This window comes from Mixophyes fleayi, chromosome 6 (genome assembly GCF_038048845.1).
Source record: "Mixophyes fleayi isolate aMixFle1 chromosome 6, aMixFle1.hap1, whole genome shotgun sequence".
NCBI lineage: Eukaryota > Metazoa > Chordata > Amphibia > Anura > Limnodynastidae > Mixophyes > Mixophyes fleayi.
Window position 1 is genome coordinate 10,993,171 of NC_134407.1, and position 23,541 is coordinate 11,016,711.

The window sequence follows — 23,541 nt, forward strand, 5'->3', positions numbered from 1 at the left end:
TATTTAAGCTCTAAAAATCAAATCAGGTCATTCATACAATTAGTCTCCAGCTGATCAATGCTAAATGCATAGCTGCTCAAAATCACAACATAAAAACCCATATGATGAAACAATTATATATTCCCAAAAAATCTACATAATTATGACATTATAAAATAATTATATAAATTTTATTATAATTTGCCTCAACTGGATAAGTGTTCATGTTTGGGAGAACACAGGAAAAGGGCAATTTGAGTTCCCATTATATGATTTACAATTTATAAATAAACAAATGTGCAATTGATTAGTAATTTAGTTTGTATATTATTATCAGTCAATATAATATGAGAGGCAGTTAGCAATTTTCACCTTTTTTTCTTGAGAAAATAGTGTAAAAAGCTGAGAAATAATTGGAAAATAGAGAAGATTAATGACAATAAAGGAAAAATCTCAGAGATCAAGGGAAATATAGGATATGACTGAGAATAGGGGAAGATGCTGAGAGACAAGGAGAAATAGACACAATGACTGGAACTAGAGGGAGATGTGGAGAGACAAGGAAAAATATATACAGTGACTGAGTATGAATCAAGATGCGGAGAGACAATGAGAAATAGACACAATGACTGAGAACAGAGGAAGATGCGAAGAGACAATCATCATCATCACCATTTATTTATATAGCGCCACTAATTTCACAGCGCTGTACAGAGAACTCATTCACATCAGTCCCTGCCCTATTGGAGCTTACAGTCTAAAATCCCTAACACACACACACAGACAGGGAGAGACGCACACACAGACAGAGACTAGGGTCAATTTGTTAGCAGCCAATTAACCTACCAGTATGTTTTTTGGAGTGTGGGAGGAAACCGGAGCACCCGGAGGAAACCCATGCAAACACGGGGAGAACATACAAACTCCTCACAGATAAGGCCATGGTTGGGAATTGAACTCATGACTCCAGTGCTGCAAGGCAGATGTGCTAACCACTACGCCACCGTGAGAAATAGAGAAAGTTGTGCAGAAGTGAAAATGCCCTGATCAACCTGAAAATAAAGGAAGATGCTGAAAGACATTGAGAAATACAGGGGGTGATGTAGTATAGAGGAAAATGCTTCAGTAAAGATCCTGACCAAGAAGTGAAGGAGGTGATCAAAAACAATGAGAAACAGAGGAGTAAACTGAAATAGGGAGAGATGATCAAAGAAAATGTGAAATAGCGGAGTAGTCTTATAATAAAGGAAACAGCTCAGAGACAATAAGATATATAGGAGATTACATACAATCAAGGAATGCAAAGCAAAGACAGAGCTCTACAGGTGCTACTGGTTAGTGACCACGGTCTCTAAATGCTGGATGAAGAAGAATATCTCTGAAATGTGTAGCAGGAGAACACAGAAAGGGCTGCCCCACTACGTGCTTATTTTTATGTGGGTTGTGTGCAATTTGCATTTTCTTACTTTTGAATAAATGGTGAGCATTTATTGATCTATTGAAAACCTTTCCTTACTTCAATCACTCTGCTTTCTGTTTACATTTGGATTTCACTGTGACATTGAATTGGTGTTCCCCACCAGTGGCAGCTGCTTTCTACTCTTCTGAATGGTGTGACCAGTCTATCCTTCCATCCAGAAAAGTTTACTCTGAGACCACAAGAAACAGAGGAAGATGCTCACAAGTTATGAAAGCTATAAAAGCTGACTAAGAAAAAAGAAAGATGCTCAGAGACAAAGTGAAATAGAGAAGATGTTCAGAGAAAATAAAATAGAGATGCTGACTGAGAAGTGATGGAGATAATCACAGATAATGAGATATAGTGAAGATGATTGGCAATAGATTATGAAGTTGAGAGATAATAAGAGGTAGAGCAGCTGACTGGGACAAGATATACAGTAAGTAATACATGAGCTGTAAGAGGATGGGAAATATTCAGACAACGAGGCATTGAAATGATTGCTAATAGAAGAAGGTGCGGAGAGACAATGAGCAAATTATTAAAATAGTGGAAATTGCTTAGAAACAATGGGACAAATAGGCAATAACAGATAATAGTGGACGCTATTGACAGGTAATGAGGAATCAAGATGACTGAGAATAGAGGAAAATGTTCAGAAACAATGAAAAATAGAGGAGATGACTAGGAATAGAAGAATAAGCATAAGCACAATGATAAATAAAGGAGCTCATCATCATCATTGTAGTCATCATCATCATCATCATAGTCATCATTATCATCATCATTGCTTATTTAAATGACACCTCAAAATTCAGTATAACGAATAACATATAAAAAAAGCAAGTCATATATATACAAATAAAAACAAGAAAATACAAGGTTCACAGAGAAGGTGCAGAAATGAGCCAGACTGTAGTCTTCATTAGAGGGGGTTTATAATCTAGAGGGAGTAGGTAATCAGACAATAAGAGCTAGAGGCATGGCTTGGTTGCTGCTGGTGCATAGCTGTAGTAGTATCAGGTGCGGTTGGGATAGCCTATAGTGAAGAGGTGGATTTTGAGAGAGCTCTTGAATATCTTACAGGTGGAAGTGAGAGCTTATAATCAGAGATGAGGTGAGGTGCGATTCAAATGCAGATCTACGAGGAAGAGTATCTTGTGAGAAAGGCAGATATGAGTGAAGTGAGGTGTTGCTGGGGGATTTGAAGGTGAGTATCTTGAATTAAATGTTGTAGGTTATGGGGGACCAATGTAGGGATTTGCAGAGTGATGCTGCAGATGTGGAACAGTGAAAAAGAAAGAACATAATTTTGAATTAATTGGAGAGGGTTAGACAGGTGATGGTAGGCCAGCTAGGAGGAGGCTGCTGTAGGCAAGGTGGTAGAACATAAGAGAATATATTCACTTTTGGAAATATCCTGATTGAGAAAATGGTGTATTCTGGCAATATTATGACATGTTAGCACAAGGAGCTGGATATGTGCAGTAAAGCTGAGGGCAGAGTCACGGATAACAAGTCAGCAGGCCTGGCTGACTGGCAGGATGTTGTGAATGGTGACGCAGATTAGAGGGGGGAAGTAATACTGGGAACAGGAAAGATAATGACCTAAGTTGAGCTTTAAATAGCTTTAGGACATTAAAGTGGAGAGTTCAGAGGAACAGTTGGACACAAGACAAAAGAGAAGGACAGTGAAGGAAAGGTGATTTGGGTATCATTTGCTTAAAGTTGGTAGTGAAAGCTGAATGAACATATTAGTTCACAGAGTGAATAGATATAAAGAACAACAATCAGAAGGCTGAGAATAGATCCTTAATGGACCACAACAGATAGAAGGAGTGGATGGGAGGATGTGCCAAAAAAGAGACACTTTAGGAGACTTCAGAAAAGTAGGCAGTGAACTAGGAGTGCATAGTGTCCCAAGACCAAGGGAGTAAAAGGCATGCAGGAGAAATGGGAGGAGAAATGGGTGGACGACTAAAACAAAAGTAGCGCCGAGGTCAAGGAAGATGGGTATAAAGAAGTGACCTTAGCTGTAATCTGCACGTTAGTCACTTTACTGATGGTAGCCTCAGTTAAATGTAGACGGTGGAAGTCTGATTGCAGAGGGAGTCAAAGGGAAAAAAGTGGGTTAAGCAGTTGTACACAAACTTCTCAAGAAGTTTGGAAGCAGTGAGCATATGAGAAACAGGTGGCAGTTAGAAAGAGATGTAGGGTCAGGAGATGATTTCTTGAGGACAGTTGAGATAATTGTATGTTTGAAAATGGAAGGGACTGATCCAGTGGAGAGGGACATGGATATGGGCAAATATTTTGGGACACACAGAAGTTTGAAAGGAACAAGTTCAATGAGACAGGTGAAATGGAATAGTGGAGACCTCATCCTCAGAGGGAGAGAGAACTAAAGATAAATAGAGGATTGGAGGAAAAAGTGGGTATGGCGTGTGGGGTCTGGTGAGAGAATATTTTTTGATGGATAGTGTTGACAGTAGCAAAATCAAGAGTCTTGAGAGAAAAAGGAGGGGGTTGATGTGGTGGGCAGAGAAGTTGAAGATTGCAAAAAGGGTTGTTAGAATGAGTAGATATTAAGAACTTAAAGTAGGTTAGCTTGGCTAGAGAGAGGGCACTGTAGTGAAAGGACAAGACAAATTTGAAGTGGAGGAATTCAATGTTGGAGCAAGATTTTCTCAATTGGCGCTTTGCAGAATGGATGCACTTTGTTGGTGGCAGGTCTGATTGGAGTGCCAAGGTTGGTGTTTGGATAACCAGAGATGATGTCAGTTGGCTGGATCTTCCCTGTCTAGAGCTGAGGGATGAATGTAGAAAGAGACTACTACATCAGGGGAGGATCGGGTAGTAATACAAAGGAGTAGTGGTACACGTGAGGATGATAAAATGTATCAGGTTGAGAGCATAGCTGTTGCTGTGTGCACATGAATTTGGGTGTCGGGAGAGATGCAGGAGGCAATGGAAGGCAGAAAAAGGTTGTGGTCAGAGAGTAAGAAGGACAAATTGGAAAAGCTAGAGATTGAACAGAAAGTAGAGGACCCAAGTGAATATCCATCATGATGGTTGAGAGATTATGTCCATTGAGAGAGACCAAATGATAAAGTAAGTGAGAGGAAGTTAGAGGCGACCATGTCGGTAAGGTTGTCAGGGAAGTTCGAATCCTCAAAAATGAGAGTGCGTAAGTCAGTGGATAGGAAGTAATACAACCAAGCTGCAAAATTGTAAAAGAAATTGGGTGAATGGACCTGGGGTGTGATAGATGACTGTGATGCGAAGGTGGACTGGCGGTACCAGAGGTGATTACCTTGAATGTGCAACTGGGCAGGAGTGAGAAGCTTACTCCGCCACCTTGGCAGCCATTGGTTCCAAGAGTATATAGGAGAGAGAGAGACTTCCATAGGAGAACTGCAGGGAAAGCAGTGTCAGAGGTAGAGAGGCAAGTCTCACTAATAGCAAATTCGAGGAAGGTTTTAGAGAAGAATAGGTCATAGATTAATTTTAGTTTGTTGCAGGCAGATCTAGTATTCCACAGCACACAGGAAAAGGGGTAGGACAAAAGCAGAGAGATGTAAATGAGGTTGGAATGTGAATGAGAATTGAAGGTACAGGGTGTATGGGACATTTTGGGATGGATGGAGGAGCATGACCGAATAGTGGGGGTTGCAGGGTTGGTGGAGATGTCACCAGCAGACAGGAGGAGGAGGTGGGTGAGAACGAGGACCAGAGAAGGTGATATGTGGGTGTAAGTAATGTTCCAGCTTGTGTAGACTGGACAGATAGAAGGGAATAGTGTGGATAAGTAATGAAGGAATGTTTGAGCTACGAGGAGGTAATTAAGGTGAAGAGGGTGAACACATACATGGAAGGGTGGTGATAGAGAAATATGTGGTATTAGAGGAAGATAGTAGAGGATTGCATAGGGATAGATGAAACAGACAGTGCAGGACAGTAGAGGGGCAGTTATATGGTGAGTAACAGAAAGTGTGATGTGGGAGTGGGGGTGTGAAGGAGGGACTATGAGCTGAACCTGAAATAGTGGAATATGATCAGAGACAATGGGAAATAGAGCAAATGACAGAAACATGCTGTCACGATACCCAAGGAAGTGGGCAGTCTCATGATACTCTTGCTGAAATGCACCCCTCTCAGGAAATAGAACACAGTATCTGCACAGAGCAAAGGCAATCACTCACAATACTGAATTTAGTAGCACCCATCCGATATGACATGCCTAATAATGTTTACCACATTAAATAACAGTAACTCACATTATCATCAGTAAAAACAAATGCAGCATAACTGCTGTTGGGATACTTTGTTTGAAAATTAAGTTCATAGCTTACAATTTCTATAAAATGTCACCTGTCCAAGCTTAAATGGCTACATTTTACAGTGTTTAATGTTTTTTGTTTTTTTTAATTCAAACAGTGAACAGGGGTCATCCTTACTGTTTAAATTAGCCACCAGCAATAACAAAAATGTTAAAAATATTTTACAATGTAGCTATTCAAGCTAGAAAAAGTTTGAATATGTTCAACAAGGCTTGAAAAAAGCTCAAACTTGTTCACATTGATTGAACTAAGCTTCAAATTATTTGAATAATTCTTTGAATTATTGCTTCTGTGAGTCACATAAACTATAACCAGCAGGGATGCTAATCCCTCTCTGCCTTAAATAGTCCTATTGCCCAATCAGAAGCAGCACTAATCAACCCTCAGGGGGCTGCTAATTAATGAATGAAGTCTGCACGGGTGTTGCGGCAGTAAAGTGGGAGCATCCCGGTTGCCCAGGCCGAAAGTGACATCTAGGCTGCCTGGGCAACAGCCTGAAAGTGAAGAGGAGGCCCAGATGGGCCGTCGTAAGCAGTGTTGCGGCCCATGACACTGTGATTCCAATCAAAACCCCCCCTTTCCCTCAGTCCCCAATTTTTTAACTCCCTGGGATGTCTACTCCTTCCTGTGATATTGATCCTTTTTGGGTTGTGGGAGTTTGTGTAAGGAAATTATCCATTAACTTGGTCAGTGTAGGAGTGGGGTAATATACCACCTTAACCCCTACTTTTGGTGTACTTCCACATGGGTTTGAGACAGGTAGATGTCATGTCTGCATGACATGATAAAGACATTAATAAAAACGGTGGTTGGGTGCAGCAAACAGTTCCTAGTGAAAGAGGAATACCTGGTGAGATTGACCCCTATAATGTGACCTGGTATCTCTATGTCACCACTAATGCTCAGAGACAATGAGAAATAGAGGAGATCACAGAGAACAGAAGAGACAATGTGAAATAGAGGAAGATGGTCAGAGACAATGAGAAATAGTGGAGATCACAGAGAACAGAAGAGACAATGTGAAATAGAGGAAGATGCTCAGAGACAATGAAAAATAGAGGAGATCACAGAGAACAGAAGAGACAATGTGAAATAGAGGAAGATGGTCAGAGACAATGAGAAATAGTGGAGATCACAGAGAACAGAAGAGACAATGTGAAATAGAGGAAGATGCTCAGAGACAATGAGAAATAGTGGAGATCACAGAGAACAGAAGAGACAATGCGAAATAGAGGAAGATGGTCAGAGACAATGAGAAATAGTGGAGATCACAGAGAACAGAAGAGACAATGTGAAATAGAAGAAGATGCTCAGAGACAATGAGAAATAGTGGAGATGACAGAGAACAGAAGAGACAATGAGAAATAGAGGAGATCACAGAGAATAGAAGAAGATGTTAAGAGAGAATTAGGAATAGAGGAAGATGGTGAGAGACAATGATAAATACAGCAGATGACTAAAAATATAGAGAGACGATCATGGCGGAGCCTCTGCTGTAAAATATATATGAGAAAAGAGGGGATTTTGGAAACAATGAGAAATGAAGGAGGGGCCATACAGATTATAATATGAATAAAATAATACTTGGAAGATACCTAATTTTTAGGCAGATTTTGGGCAACAAGCAGAAATGACAACCGAGTATGTACCAGCTAGTTAATAAAACATAAATAGGATACCTGCTCTGATGCCAAATCCTAAAAATGAATACACAGAGAAAATAAAAGGACCATAGATCTGTAGAAGTGTTGACTGATTTCGTTTTGGCAGCTGACAATGTCATTGTGTCTTCATACGGAGCAGCTCTTGTTTTTGGGAGCGGGACAGCGCTCAGCATCCTGGGTAAGTGTCTACATCATCCAAGTATTTTGTTACATATTTAGTATAATTAATGACGTGTTATTCTTTGTTAAATAAAATCAACAGATTTCTGAAATATTTTAATGTTGTGTTCATTCACCTAAAGGTGTCAGGCAAAGATTCTGTTTGTAACTTATTTTAGATTTGCAGGGTTTTGTACTTTTTTCCTATAATTACATTATCTGCTCCTATAGAACCTTTTCTCCATAGATGCTTTATATCTCCTGTTACTTATAGCTTACCCAAGGTGTATACAAAGCTCTGTTTAGATTTCTTGAATGAGCCCTTAACCCTGTGTAACTATCAAGCTTATTTCGGAGAAGGGACAGTCTTGGCAGTTTTAGGTAAGTATTTTTCGCTTTTGTATTACACACTGAAAACAAACTTTTCTGAGCTTTTCCTTGCCCAAAATGAAAAAAAAAAAAGGAAGTGAATTTGAACTTTACAAAATATTTTAACTTAACGCAGAAAATCCAGATTTGTTCCAAAAGTAAGAAACCATTGATAATATGTAATATTGTAAGAATTGCTTAACATGTACATATAAGTAATGGAAAACATTAATGTGAAATATTAATCCAATGTAAAGTATCCAAGGGGCATTTATTTGGAGGAAGACCTCTCCTTGCACAAGTTTTGCATCAGCTATACATTATGTTATTAACATTTCACTGATTTTCTGCATGAGCCAAGAAACAAACTCAGATAGAATAGATAAGGCAGAATAGGTTTGCAGAGAGGGTTTATTCTCTGTGACAAACTCTGCTGCTTACTTCGGAGGAGGAACTGTACTCAGTGTTCTCGGTAAGTTCGAGGGTACAAAAAACCCTCAAGACAAACGAATCTCTGGTGTAGTTTTTATACAGCCGTAAAGGGCTGTGAACAACGCAAAGCAGGAATTTGGAGCTGGAACGGTCGTTTCTGTGTTGGGTAAGATGAGGAAATTATGTCACGTAGAATGTACTGATGGGAATAGCTTATGGGACTTAGAGATTTTGATACATTGAGAAAAAATGTTTCAAGTTGGCTGAACAAAAGTTCAGGGGGAAGAGTACCAAGTAATGGAAGATTGAAGATTGAAGATTGACCCAGTAATAACTATTATAAAACTTGTTAAAGTGGATGCCATAAATTGACCATGTTAAGTGAAAAGTCAAGAAGGTTTTGTAAGGTTTATAGAGTCATAAACTCTTAGGGGGTACTGTCTTTGAACTATTATTATGCATATGTATGTATAAGTAATGTTGAACAGGTCATAGTGTAAATTACAGCTTTCTATGGTTTATTCATGTTAACAGAGGTATTTAGTGTAGTATACGGAACACTAGACGTCCACAGCTATTATTTGAACATACAGAAAGTTATACATAAACACATACTAAAGTTTGTGGCAACTTTGTGTCCAAGGGAAGTTTTGCACTTGTACTTTGCTTGTGTGTGACAAATGAAAGACAATACTTCGGAGGGGGTACGGTGGTCTCGGTCCTAGGTAAGTCATGACGAGACATATTGTGTATTACTATAAGATGTCCAAGATCAGTTAAGTTAAGTTACTTTCTTTCTGTCTCTTTGGAATGTCTGTATTGAACAGATATTGAAGGTTGGATGAAAGTATCTTTGTGTACATAGACCCGATAGACCGGTTGAGGACTGTTGAGCGGGTTATGTTTTGTTCATCTCTGTATTGTATGTTGTGAATGGTTGTTTTGTATTTTATATTGAAGACATAGTTAACAGCAAATCTAGGGACCTTGGTTTTGTTGTGATAGGGTACTAATGTGATGGCAACACACAGTATTTTGGACCTGGCAGTCATGTTGCTGTATTAGGTAAGTGTTTAAACAATTAGACATGTGTGTGAATTACCTGAGATACTTACTGAACACTTTCATATTCAATGGACTTATACAATTAGACTCTACAGATCTTTTGTAAGTTCTTTCATATTACGTTAATGTGTATTTCTGGGTTATAGCAACGTCTGATAGAATATTGCATGTTATTAAGTGAGGTCCATAATCTGATATGTTTTCTGTATATATACTTTTTATCAGTTAGAACTTTGGCGCTGTTACCGCAGTATATGTCCTAGGTGGTACTGTCATGGTAAGATCCACAGTATATTCCCATACACGTATCCAGTTTACTGACCCCCACTGTCTGTGTCATGTCGCAAATCTCAATGAAGAGTCAATTAATAAATGTATTTAAGTGCACTAAGTAGGCTGTCCCCACCACATGGTCACATTCTGTAAAAGTAACACAAATAGGATGAACCCCATTTCTTAATTATTCATTTGTAGGGTTAGATGCCCTAGATTTGGTACCAGTATGCCTCATTGTGTTCCTATAATGCTCAGTATTTCGGTGGAGGTACCGTGCTTCATGTAATGGGTAAGTCCCTGTATAGGATTCTAGACAACTCTGCTTTTAATACTTAATTACTTTCATCTGCAAATTGTACCATCCTATATGTTTTTCCCGTTAATCTAGATTTGAATGCACTGTAGTGTTTGAGGTTAATCTTCCAAAATCATAAATGGCTGTAATGTGTATCAGAAAGTGAAAATATGAACTTAATGATCTTGTGTCTTTTCTAATATAACTGTGAGACAGTTTTAAGTGTCTCTTTGGCCTTACTGGGCCTCGTGTATGGTCATGATGTTACCGTGTTATATTGATTCGAAGGAGTCAGCCTAGGCAGCCTGAAACACTCCGACTGTTGCGGAACTACAAGTCCCATCACACCCTGTCAGCCGAAGTTTGGCATATTCGCATTTGTAATTGGAGAGCCTATGGCCAGCTTACCAAATGTACTTTTATAATCAATACGTTATCTATCTTGGAACTAAGTCTGATATTTAGAACGCCCAAGAAACAGAATATTAAACCAACCCCTATCCTCAGTATCATTACTTTAAAGTCATACAAAGGCTGTTAGACTTAATCACGATCAGTGCACCTGGGAGGAAGCTGATAGATTTAATACAGAGATATGAGGCTGTGAACGCAGCTGACAAACAGTATTTTGGAGATGGGACAATTCTGTCCATACTGGGTGAGTGATTCTTGAAATGTGTCCTTTCATCCCACTGCCAGCTTGTCTATGAAATTCAAAGTAAGTCGATTTATAAATGTATCTGTGTGTGTAATATTAATATATTATTACTAACAGCAAGATAAAATATGGAGAACTGAAGAATCCTAATGCAGAGCATCAGTGAATTATGTTGGTGCATAGCTGCAGAATAAGAATATCATTATATGTCATTAAAGTAAAAGGGTAGAAGAAAAAATTGAGCATAAATGATGCTATTATTGGATTATTGAATAGGTAGGTTGCAGTCTTTCAATAATCTCATTTTCAGGTTTAATGCAATGCTGAAAATTAGGAGTTGGATCTTTAGGACATGAAACATAATAAAGCTAATAAAGAGCACATTGTAGACCTTTCAATTTGTTTAGACATAACTGAATACTGTTGAGATGTTTAATATTCAATCAAAAGAATCAATAACAGAAAAATTGAGCTTAGATTTATTTTTGTGTTTAGACATAAAACCTCAATTTTGACCTTGGCCAGTTTGTGATGTCACTAATAGAGAAGGGAGTAAAATAAGACATGTGTCAGATTAGCCAATGACATCAGACATAAATTAATAGTATGCACCAGGATAAAGAGCGATATCTGACCAAGTATGGCTTTGTATATGTTATAAATCAGTGTGTTGGGTTTGTAACTTTAAAAAAATATATAGATAAAAAATTAACAATTGTCAGTGAAGATTAGAACCACTGAAAATAAGCTCAGTCCAAGATGGATGCTCCAGGTCCATAAACTTCACAGAGTAGTAAAATGCTACTTAAATGTAATCTGTACATTGTAGTAATTATAATACAGTGAAATTTTTCATTTTATGTTTATCAATGTACCAAGAAAAATTAGTCTGTAATAAGTTAAATAAATGGAAGATACATATAAGACAATTTACAAATGACTGAACTGTTTGTTCCAGAGTGATAACTGTCTGCAGATGTTGGACTTTCCCTGAAAAGTTACATCTGTAGAGTATGATAAAGTGGTAACTTGCTTATCTGAGCAAACATATGAAGTCCAATTTGCTATATGTAGAGTATTTTGTAATGTTTCTATGATAAATGATATAACTACTGTATATAATCCCTTTAACAATACAAAACACTGTTTATGTATAATAGTTATGGTGTAAAATATGGGGAAAGGAAGTGCAGAACTAGAGAAATTGGGTCGTTAAAATGAACTAGGCACTTAGGGGACAATGACAATGTGTTAATTCGGAATATAGTCTGCTTCTATGTGAAGTGTCATTGTTTTCTCAATCAGTGATCATAAACGTAAAATAAACTTGATACCACCTATACACAACCTGTGCCCTTTAATATTCTAAGCAAAGAGTATACATCCAATCACTGTATGTTACTGGGTTTTGACTCCTGATACATAGTAACTTAATCTATCCACAGCTTGTTCGATTTGAAAGTTAATAATATGTATATATTTAGAACCACTAGTATTCCTAGTAGATTTTCAGAACATTCTAAGTGGAACCCGTCATGAAATTCACAAAAACACAATGTGAAGGTTATTGGCAGAATATATTGTTAAGCTGAACAAGCAGATTGAATATAAACAGGGGAAGGGTCTTCTTGTAGAAGAGCTTTGCAATGTGAGGAGGATATTCTGTAGCTTACTTCGGTGGTGGGACCCTCGTCAGTGTGCTGGGTAAGTAGATATGTATGAGGTGGAGAGAGGGGTCTTTACAAACCAGTAAGTGACTGTCAAAACTACTAGCACGCCTGAGTTTGGAGCACTTGGAGCAAAACTAATATTTTACTAATTGGTTAGTTCTAATGTGTAAATGTTCTAGTGATGTTAGGAAATTTGTATTAAAAACTGGTCACCTCAACATTCCCCCATTTTCAGGGGCTTATTAGTTCCTAATATAAGAGAACATTAGGTGCCAATAGAAAGAGCCGGATTTAGTATAGAGCTGTCTGGCTGTGAGCGGATCTGAAAGACAATATTTTGGACATGGAACCATCCTATCTGTCCTCGGTAAGTTAGATTGATGTTAAACAATACAGGACTCTGTAACTGTTTTAGTATTGGCACAATAATTATATGTTGGAGTTGATATTGACAAATATACATAATCAGCTATAATAGGATGAATATCATTAACTTCCTTTGGGGAGATGACAGTTCTATATTTGAAGGAATATGGGCTGACTAGATAGGTCTCAGGTCTCAGTTTGGTGAAATATCTAAATGTGGCCCCTTGTGAATATCATAAATTTGCTATTTAAACAATATTTTGCCTCTGACAATGTGTGAAAGTAAATTACAGCATCATAAAAAATTGAGAAAATAATATACATCCGTGGATACATTTTCTTTATTTTTAGTACAAATGTTACCTAAATATTCAATGTATTTTATATCCATAGCGAATTAGTATGTTATATAAGCTTTGTAAAGTGACGTGACTAATGATATGGTAATAACATGCATTGTGGATGGACATTGTGATAGTTTCTAAGGGGTAGATTTACTAAACTGTGAGTTTGAAAAAGTGGAGATGTTGCCTAGAGTAACCAATAAGAACCTAGCTGTCAATTTGTAGAATGCACTAAATAAATGAAAGCTAGAATCTGATTTGTTGCCATAGGCAACATCTCCACTTTTTCAAACCCGCAGTTTAGTAAATCTAGCCCTAAAACTTTATCCAAAACAGTTCAAAACTGGCCAAGACTGTTTATACACTTTGATACAGGCTACAAGATATCTAATAAAGTGGCTCTCTTATTTAATATACAGGGCCATTGCCTGAAGGTGACATAGTGGACAAAAGTCTGGCTTTATGGCACAGTTATTGACCCATGAATACATTTAGAGTTAAATATACAGTAAATTATAAATATGAACAGTTTTTGATCATGAAAATTGTAGGTGCACATAGGAAAATGCAATAGGCACTTTGAGTCCTTCTATTGACCACAAATAGTCTTTAATCTATTAAGAAAAGCACTTGTACTGCCATTTCTAGCACTGCACAATCATTTACATTGGGCTCTTTTTGCAAGACAAGGACATATAAATATATATAATTTATACTATGAACTATGTATAGTATTTGTGGAGTATGTACATAGATAGAATATATACATTTTGGAAAAAAGCAAATTTGGAATCCCAACAAATCCTGTGTTAATCCTGGTTGTTGTAGCTGATGAACCAACAAACTACAAGAACATAAACTTAGATAGATAACCAAGCAAAGGATACAAATACATATCACTATTAGAGATTAGAGAGAATGATTGTGTGCAGAGTCTTAGAAATATTGTTTTTGTAGTAGAGCGTAACATTGTGAGCAGTGGGGGCACCATGCTACAAATGAATATAAACCTTTTACAATAACCCTGAACTGAGGAACAGACTATTTCCCTATAAGTGAGGTGTGTAGATTCTTCAAAACAGTCTACTAATCGCCAGGGTGCCATGTCTGCAAAGGTCTTGGTAACAGTACAGGGTGACTCCCCTGGTTTAGGAAGTAGAACTGCTTTGAAATCCATATAAAATCTTGGTGATCTTCCCATAGAACGGGCAAGAGTTCCAGTTAAAGGAGTTGGCAATTAATGCAGTTAGAACTCTGCCCTGAGATAAATACTGTCAACAGAGTGTCTAAAAATATTTAGTAAACGTCCTCATTTGAATAATTTAGAATCTGGAGATGTTTTCTGATGGAGAATACCCACTGTGCTAGTACCTCTGCTGTGTATTTTGGTGGAGGGACCATTGTCAGTGTTTTGGGTAAGTCTGTGAAAGTTTTTAGACACCAATGTGTTGCTGTGAGTAGTGCTAATAAGCTTGAATTTGGAGGGGGTACAGTACTGTCAGTCCTTGGTAAGTAGAACTTTATTGTGTCTCATTGTTGCCACTTAATATATATGATAATGGATGTGTGTTAGTTCCATCTAAAAATGTTAGTGATCTTTCAATAGAGCGGGAAAGAATGTTCGGTAACGGAGTTGGCAATTAATGCAGTTAGAACTCTGCCCTGAGATAAATACTGTCAAGTGTTATAAAATCTTTAGTTTATGTCCTCATTTGAGTAGTTTAGAATCAGGAGATGTTTTCTGATGGAGGATACCCACTGTGATGGTGCCTCTGCTGCTTATTTTGGTGGAGGGACCATTGTCAGTGTTTTGGGTAAGTCTGTGAAATTCAGAAAGTTTTTATACAACCATAAGTGGCTGTAAGTGGCAATACTAAGCTTGAATTTGGAGGGGGTACAGTACTATCAGTCATTGGTAAGTCCAACGTTATTGTGTCTCACTATAAGCACTTAATATATGATAATGGATGTGTGTTAGTACTTTCCATCTGATGACCTCTTCAGTAATAAGAAAAATGCTGTTATTTAGAGCATTTTTGTGCCAGATTAAATTGTTAGGAAAGTGATTTCTAGAACATTATACCAAAAAAATCATTTGTTCTATTTGTTTTTTTTAATATTAATTGTGACATGAGCCTGGGTGGGAGCCGGGGATTTAGTACAGTAGTTTGTGACTGTGAACGCCGAGAAACTTTATTTTGGAAGTGGTACCGTTCTGGCTGTGTTGGGTAAGTTCTTAAACAAATGACTCTGGCTTCTTGAAAACCCCAAAATATATTTTTTAATTATACGTTTGATTAAGTTATTTCGTAGCTGGTTGGACATAAAGAATGGTGACTTACAATCATAAATGTAGAAATATACATGGGAGAAAATGTTTAGTGCGTTGTAGTTATTTATTGTTCTGGAGATTAGTGTAGTATTTTGTGAGTTATTTTGTTTTTTTATGTTTATACAACTAATATATCAGTTTTGTATGGACTATCATGCAGGTTAGAAAGTAGTTGCAAATTCAGTTCTTATCCCCTCTAAAACATCCATAAAATAGCATATATACTAAAATAAAATTTTGAAAAGTATTTAGAAAAATGTCATGTAGTTTTCATTATAAGTAACTATCTGGAAACTCTACTATGCTGATTAAAAGGGACAAACATGTATAGTTAGAAAGTAATTAAGCTATGGGAAATTTAGTAAAAACAGAGCATAATGTCCCATGAATATAAAGAAAATCAAAAGTGAACTTAAACATTGGTATTTTTATTCTAAACCCTAATTCGTTAAAATGGGACTTGTATGTGTCTTAATTTCCCCAGGACACATCCAGCGAGATGGATATACAGAATAGAAGAAAATAAAATTTGCATTTTATCTAAACTGTCCATGTATCAGTTTGCCTAACTTAATTGAATTAAATTGTACTGTACATTTCCTTTTATTTGTATAACAAATTAAAGGTAAAATAAGTACAACAAGCACAAAAATAGAAAAATATTATGAATGAACTCCTGGCCATAAAGAATTTGCAAACTAAATGATAATAGGGGATATAGAGTAATAAAAGACAATGTAACAAGTGCAGACGTTTAAATATAAAAAATTAGCTAAACCGTCTGCAAATAACATCATATTGTCAATCTACATTCAGTGGATTTGTACTGTCATTATCATACTTTAAAATCCACCAGTGCGACAAGATGGGGCAAAGAAAAGATGCAATGACCACATTGTAGAAGCATATATTGATTAAAAATAAATCACTCAACCTATTAATAAAAACATTCTTCAAATTAAATTCTATTTGAAAGAAACAAAGCAACATTTTATCAGATAGTTTTACAGGACAATTGAAAAAACAATGCTGTTTTTGCAGCACAATGTGTTATTGTGGGGACTGGGGGAGCACCATAGTACAAATTATTGCAAGAGCTTTACAAAAATATGTTCCTACATATGATGTGATAGTCCATGATGTGCCTTCATAGACCAGTTGTAACAAGGACAGATCATTCACCCACATAAGCTTCAGTGGTTACTCTGCTCTAAGTACAGAGTAGAATCTTTAGTACAACACAGTTCGGGAGCTGTCCAGTCCTGACCATTATATGTGATAGGGTTGTAGGGCCCCATTGAGGTTTAACGCTGACGTTCTCCCACTGTGACTGGCTCCACTGTGTATTTTGGAAGTGGAACTATCGTCAGCGTTCTGGGTAAGTCTGTATATGTCAGAGATTAACGAGTAAACTTACGGAGAGTTTTTATACACCACTATATTGCTGTGAATGCTGGAAACAAACAGGAGTTTGGCGGAGGGACAATACTTTCAGTGCTTGGTGAGACGATCTGAATTTTGTTTCTCATTTGCTTTTTAATGGATATACTTTGCATGAGATTTGATTGTCAGCTTGTGTGCCAGAAATCCGCAATAGACTGGAGATTACAGTGTTAAGCTAACGTTTAAATAATTTGGAGTTTACTAGTTTGTCGCCTGTTTGTAAGATGTAGTGAGAAAATATAGTAGGTTCTAGATGTTAATATACTAGGACAATCAGGAAGGAAAAAAATTGTTGATTTTATGCTATTAAATATTACCAAAAATTCACATAATATTTATTTAAAACAACAGTATTAGTTATCACTGTGTAATGTTCTATATTAAAGTTAAACCTCTTTATGTGCCAAAAAACATGTTGCTTTATAAACAATGTCTCTCTGGATGATTGCTGTAACTTTATTCCATGTAGAAAAGTTTATCTAGTAAGAAATATTAACACAAACTAACTTCAGAGCATTGTACTAACATTTACAAGTACGTACTAATAATATATAAATATAGCAACATTAATTTTCTTATGATTTTATGTGTGTTATTGTCAAATAAAAATAATGTAATATAGTTTAAATGTGGCCCAATGTTAAATGGCTGTACCCCACATTGTTAAGTAGATCCTATAGATAGTTCTGTTATTTGCTGTTGTTGTTTTCTGCCCAATGTAATATAAAAGTTGTACTGAAATAGATAGAAACTTAGTAGTTAATTTCATCCCCTTGAATCTATCAGAGACGATATCTATCATAGGCAAACATTATGGAGTTGGGGGGGGATTTTTATGCAAGAGTTTTTTGTTGTACAAAAATGGCAACTGGTAATTATCTTGAATAAGACCGGACAGATTGTCTCTTGTCTAATACACATTCGAAACTACCTTAGTGTTATCTTGTGGTCTTGTGCATAAGAGTTCTGCCTGTCGGTGGTTTCAGCTTTCTCAGAGTAAAGCGGCCAACGATCAGAGCAGCCAACAACCTCGTTTGTTTGTTTTCTGTTTGTTTCTTTTTGTTTAGTGTATTCCATCTTTTTTTTTACTAAAGAAAGAAAACTTAGCCTGCTCGGTGGGCCATATAGTGCACAGTGAATGATTGGTTCCCTCTTACATTAAGTTATTGGGTAGATACTTAATTAAGAAATATTGGGAAGACATACTAATAAAGTGCGGCCGTTGGGAGAGAATGAGGTTAGATAGAAAAGGTTCATGATAATGGTCATCTCCAAACCAGATCCATTCACCCTTAGTCCAATTCTATCTGCTATGACCAGACTAAGCTTCTGTTTGAAGACTTATAAATAATCTTTTGTGTATTATTTTTGTCTCTGCAGAACCAGAGAGGACTCAGACAGGACCCAAAGTCAAAATCTTTCGCCCCAGCAGAAAGGAGCTCAAAGATCACAACCTGATCTCGGTGGTCTGTGTGGCGTCAGAATTCTATCCAGAACACGTGCGGATAAGATGGTTTGTGAATGATAAACTGAGAGAGAACTTGTATGATCATGTGCCCAAGAAAAACACTGTAGGTTCCTTCTCCACCTTTAAACGCCTCACTCTGACCAGATCTGAATATTTCAACCCAGACGCCACATTCAAGTGTGAGGCTGCGTTCATAGATGGGACCCAGAAAGACTCTTATCAGATTAACGGAGAAACAGGTAATTAGATGTTAAGCTACAAAGATAATAAAAATGGAACACAGATTTAAAAATATATATACTGTATATACATATGTATATACAGATGGATAGATCTAGATAGATATATATAGATACATATATATATATGTGTAGAATTTTTAAAACATACTATTTTTAAATTTTTATATCTATCTATATATTTATATATATATATATATATATATATATATATGTATATATATATATATATATATATATATATATATATATATGTGTGTGCATATATATATATATATATATATAAGAAAATATATATATATATATATATATATATATATATAGATATGTGTGTGTGTGTATATATAATTATATATATATATATATATATATATATATATATATATATATATATATATATATACATATATATATATATATATATATATATATATATATATATATATATATATATATTCATGGAGTTAAGGAACTAAATAAAAATAAGGCAAATTATAAACCAAAATGGTGTAGTCAGACATACAGTTTGTGTATATATAGCTTTACAGTTTTTTACATTGTTTATATGGTAACTCAGTGCATTAACTTTCTGTTCTTTTATTCACAGATTGTGGAGTATCTAAAGGTGAGTAGAATGTGTGATCGTGACTCTTTTGTTTACAAAAAATGAATATTTATTTTGTGCCTTAATTCAATTATATCAAGGTTGTATCAATGTAAATACCAGACAGACACCATTAAGTTGGCTGGATATTTGGTGATCTGGTCTATCCTGTTTGTGGTCGGCTAAAGAAAGATGTATAGAGCAGACCAACCTGATTTCGTCTCTTTGTTTTGATCCAAAACAACATATTGAGCAAATAGGTATACACATGTATGGCTGACATTATACAGCAGGTATTCACATGTATGGCTGACATTATACAGCAGGTATTCACATGTATGGCTGACATTATACAACAGGTATTCACATGTATGGCTGACATTATACAACAGGTATTCACATGTATGGCTGACATTATACAACAGGTATTCACATGTATGGCTGACATTATACAACAGGTATTCACATGTATGGCTGACATTATACAACAGGTATTCACATGTATGGCTGACATTATACAACAGGTATTCACATGTATGGCTGACATTATACAACAGGTATTCACATGTATGGCTGACATTATACAACAGGTATTCACATGTATGGCTGTCATTATACAACAGGTATTCACATGTATGGCTGACATTATACAACAGGTATTCACATGTATGGCTGACATTATACAACAGGTATTCACATGTATGGCTGACATTATACAACAGGTATTCACATGTATGGCTAACATTATACAACAGGTATTCACATGTATGACTAGGACTATGCATCAGGTATGCATGTGTGTGTCTAACATTATGTTCATACAAGAGGATTTAAAAAAAATCATAATCATAGACAGTAATAAAATTGTAAATTATGGTCAGATGGATCCTGCAGTCTACTGGTCTGAACATTATGTTTAGCCCCTGATCCCAACACATGTTCTTAACTATTTTTTTTATGTCCGTACACCGATCAGAATTGCTGATGTGTTCTCCTGTCTCCAAAAACTGCTTCTTAGCAGGGAAATGTTCTTCTCTCCCCTGTCCCTGCTCTGTTTAACGACTCTGTTAAGATGATGGGATATATTTACTAAACTGTGGGTTTGAAAAAGTGGGGATGATACCTATAGCAACCAATCAGATTCCAGCTGTCAGTTTGTGGAATGCACTAAATAAATGATAACAATAATCTGATTGGTTGCTATAGGCAACATCTCCACTTTTTCAAACCTGCTGTTTAGTAAATCTACCCCTATGAGTCTCTCCATAGATAATATGGTCTGATGAGCTATAGGTGATCTTCAATCTCTCCTCCATTCAGCTATCAAACAACAGAAAGATGGAGAGATGGATTTAAATAATACTTATGTCCTCAGGCCCTTATTTTGTGCCATATTCAGGGACTAGAGAGGATGGAGCAGAGTAGAAGGTGTCAGGGGAAGATAACGTTGGCAGTTCTAGACAGGAGAAGACAATGCAGGGTGCAGGAGGGAGATAAATGCCAAAACATTTCAGAATACTACATAAAATATAGGTGAAAATAGAAATTACACATTTTCTTTAAGACAACTCTGCTTTAAACATGGGTTTTGTTCACTTTTAATATGACTATTTTTTGTTAGAAGAATTACTTTATAATATTGCCTGTTTCTTTGATGAAACTGTATAACAGATCTCCAAGGTCATAATTCTGTCTAACGTGATTTAGTAGAACCACTGTTTTATAGATCCTGTCTTTTTGCTGCAGACTTTAATTCCAGGTGCTCGTTGTCTGACACATTTATTTATTTTTTCCAGAGAAATTCGGCATGTCCATTAATCAGGGGAAGATTTCCTATATTATGGTCCTATGCAAAAGTGGCGTGTACGGGCTGATTGTACTAGCCGTGGTGTGGAGGAAAAAGGTAATGGAGACTTTCAGTACGTAGAACATATTGGGCCTGATTCATTAAGGAAGGTAAAGCACCAAAAGGAGTATCTTTGCACCTGGGCCAAACCATGTTGCATAGGTGGGGGAGGTACATTTAAAATGTGGGGACAGATTTATAGTTGGGGTAGGGCCTGTCCTAGATCAACTTTAAATTTCAGTGCAAACATAAAGCTATCAAGTATTTGTGTGCTACGTGACAAAACAACTAGTATTTAAGTTATGTGCACAATAATAAACTTATTCGCACCCCTTGCATTGTAAAATGGTTTTGTCCAGGAGCAAATTTACTCCTTTTCTTGCTTTGCTCTCCTTAATGAATCCGGTCCTTTGTGTTTATGTTGGATATACTGTGGAGGAGAGGGTGGATGCAGTGTAGCAAATGTTATGTTTGCAAATATAGGTAATTGTAGTGAATGTCATACCTCTCAACTGTCCTGATTTAGACAGGACAGTCCCAATTTGAGGGTCCCCTCGTCCCAATTGGGGCAGCTTTCTCCTGTAGATCAGAAAGCTGGGAGGTATCTCTTGTTCACTGCTGCTCTACATAACAGAGCAACATCAACAGACCCCACGTACACTTGCCACTGATGCTCATGGAAATTAATGGGTGTTTGAATGGAAAGGGGGTACAGGGCAGTCTAGCTGTTCAACAGTGCTAGGCACACCCCCGGCGGTGTGGCTACGCTCCATGGCCCCTATCATGAAATGCCACGACTCCATGGTGACGTTGTCACACCACATGTCCTGACTGAAAAAACAGCAAAGTTGGGAGGTGTGGAATAAGCTGGTGGCATAGTCACAGATATTATGCTTACATTTTAAAGCATACAGACATACTATAATGTTAGTGTGGTGGAGCTACATCTATATATGTACAATTTTATTTATTTTATTGCTAAACAAAAGTTGATTTGGGTATAATGCAGCTGAATGGTATGACATAAAAAATAAGGTGATTCTAATAATTGAAAGTAGAGATAAAATTTCGCACAAATGAGTACTACGGCAGACCAGGACGTTTCTAAGAGGTTAAAACTCCTGGCAATAGAGTCTTCAAGTTCAGTGGAGGCAGCCATTTTATGGCCTGAACCCATCATGAGAAATCAGCTGTTAATTAACAAGGAAGCTGTGAAATCAGTGCTCTACATGTAGAAACAGCCACTTGTGGACTAAACACATTTCCTGAGATTGTAGCCTATTACTTCACAAGGAACCAGGCACATCAGTGAGCGTAAACATAATGGCAGCCATTTTGTGGACTGAATCATAATCATGTAATGCGTTATGATTCATCTCACAACAAACTATCTATTATCTATATATTATCTATATATTATCTCACAACAAACCAGGGACATACATAAGATACATTTGGGGACAGCCAATTTGTGGACTGAAATCAAAATAATGATAATTCAGCTACTCCATTCACTAGGAACCAGTAAATCACTGAGGTACATGTGGACGCAGCCATTTTGAAGGTTGAACCCATAATCATGGGAATCCAGTCTATTAATTCACTAGGAATTAGGAAAATCACTGGTTGCTCCTAGTGAATTATTAGGATATATTCTCAAGACCGAATACCGTTTATACAGTTTACTATTTATTTATCTGCATGTTTATTATATTTTGTTTTAATATTAAAATTTGATTTGTTTTTACGGTTGCTATTTACAGGTTATCTCAGGTTCCTGTTAGAGGTTTTCCACTAATACTGCTGCAGCTTCAAAGCACAATCTACGCTTCATGTGCAAAATGCCTTATTAGTCCTATCATGGAGTAGCAATCAATGGATACGTACTGAGAAGGATAAACCAGCTCTAGACTGAAGGAGAGGATCAGCAATGGGATATTCCTAGGACAAATCAGCTGGGCCATTCTATATGTTGTTTTGTAATATTTATTTGTGTAAAATATTTACGTGTCAGCTAATAAAGACAGCACTGCATTGAACGTGACACTCGTCAGCCTGCTTTGCTCACTTATGTTTCAGACTTTATAAAAACTGTATTTCATAATAAAACATCTATAAAATATTATTCGTGAGCTCATTGGAGACAATGTAGCGGGTAAGTTCCTCAGAAATATATGTGAACAGTAATCTCTTTTACTGAGAATATTGCAGAGAATGTTGAACACAAAACATCTGCTAAGAAGGCAACAAAATAAAGGTCAAAGTATGAAATTTATACAAATAGGAAAAGTGTAATATTTGTTATAGCAAAGTTGTTGTTGAGTCCTGTAGTCCTGCTCAGCTCCTCACTACGGAGAAAGAAAAGGTTAGACTTAATGTAGCTGACAATGGGTCTGTGCAATGTACATGACAATGGGCTCTGTGCAATGGGGATAACAATGGTAACTGTGTAACATAGCTGACAATAAGCTCTGTGCAATGTAGTTGGCAATGGGCTCTGTGCAATGAAGCTGGCAATGGGCTCTGTGCAATG

At 36.7% G+C, this 23,541-nt stretch overlaps 1 gene segment (V, D, J or C); it reads left to right on the forward strand.

The window, feature by feature from the left end:
- Nucleotides 1-23,052, forward strand: part of LOC142160770 (M1-specific T cell receptor beta chain-like) — a 298,946-nt gene extending 275,894 nt beyond the window's left edge. Inside the window, 5 exon segments of the C gene segment in view lie at nucleotides 7,922-7,982; nucleotides 18,232-18,558; nucleotides 19,166-19,183; nucleotides 20,959-21,065; nucleotides 22,772-23,052. Of these exon segments, the coding sequence occupies nucleotides 7,922-7,982; nucleotides 18,232-18,558; nucleotides 19,166-19,183; nucleotides 20,959-21,065; nucleotides 22,772-22,792 (534 nt within the window).
- The last annotated feature ends 489 nt before the right edge of the window (nucleotides 23,053-23,541 follow it).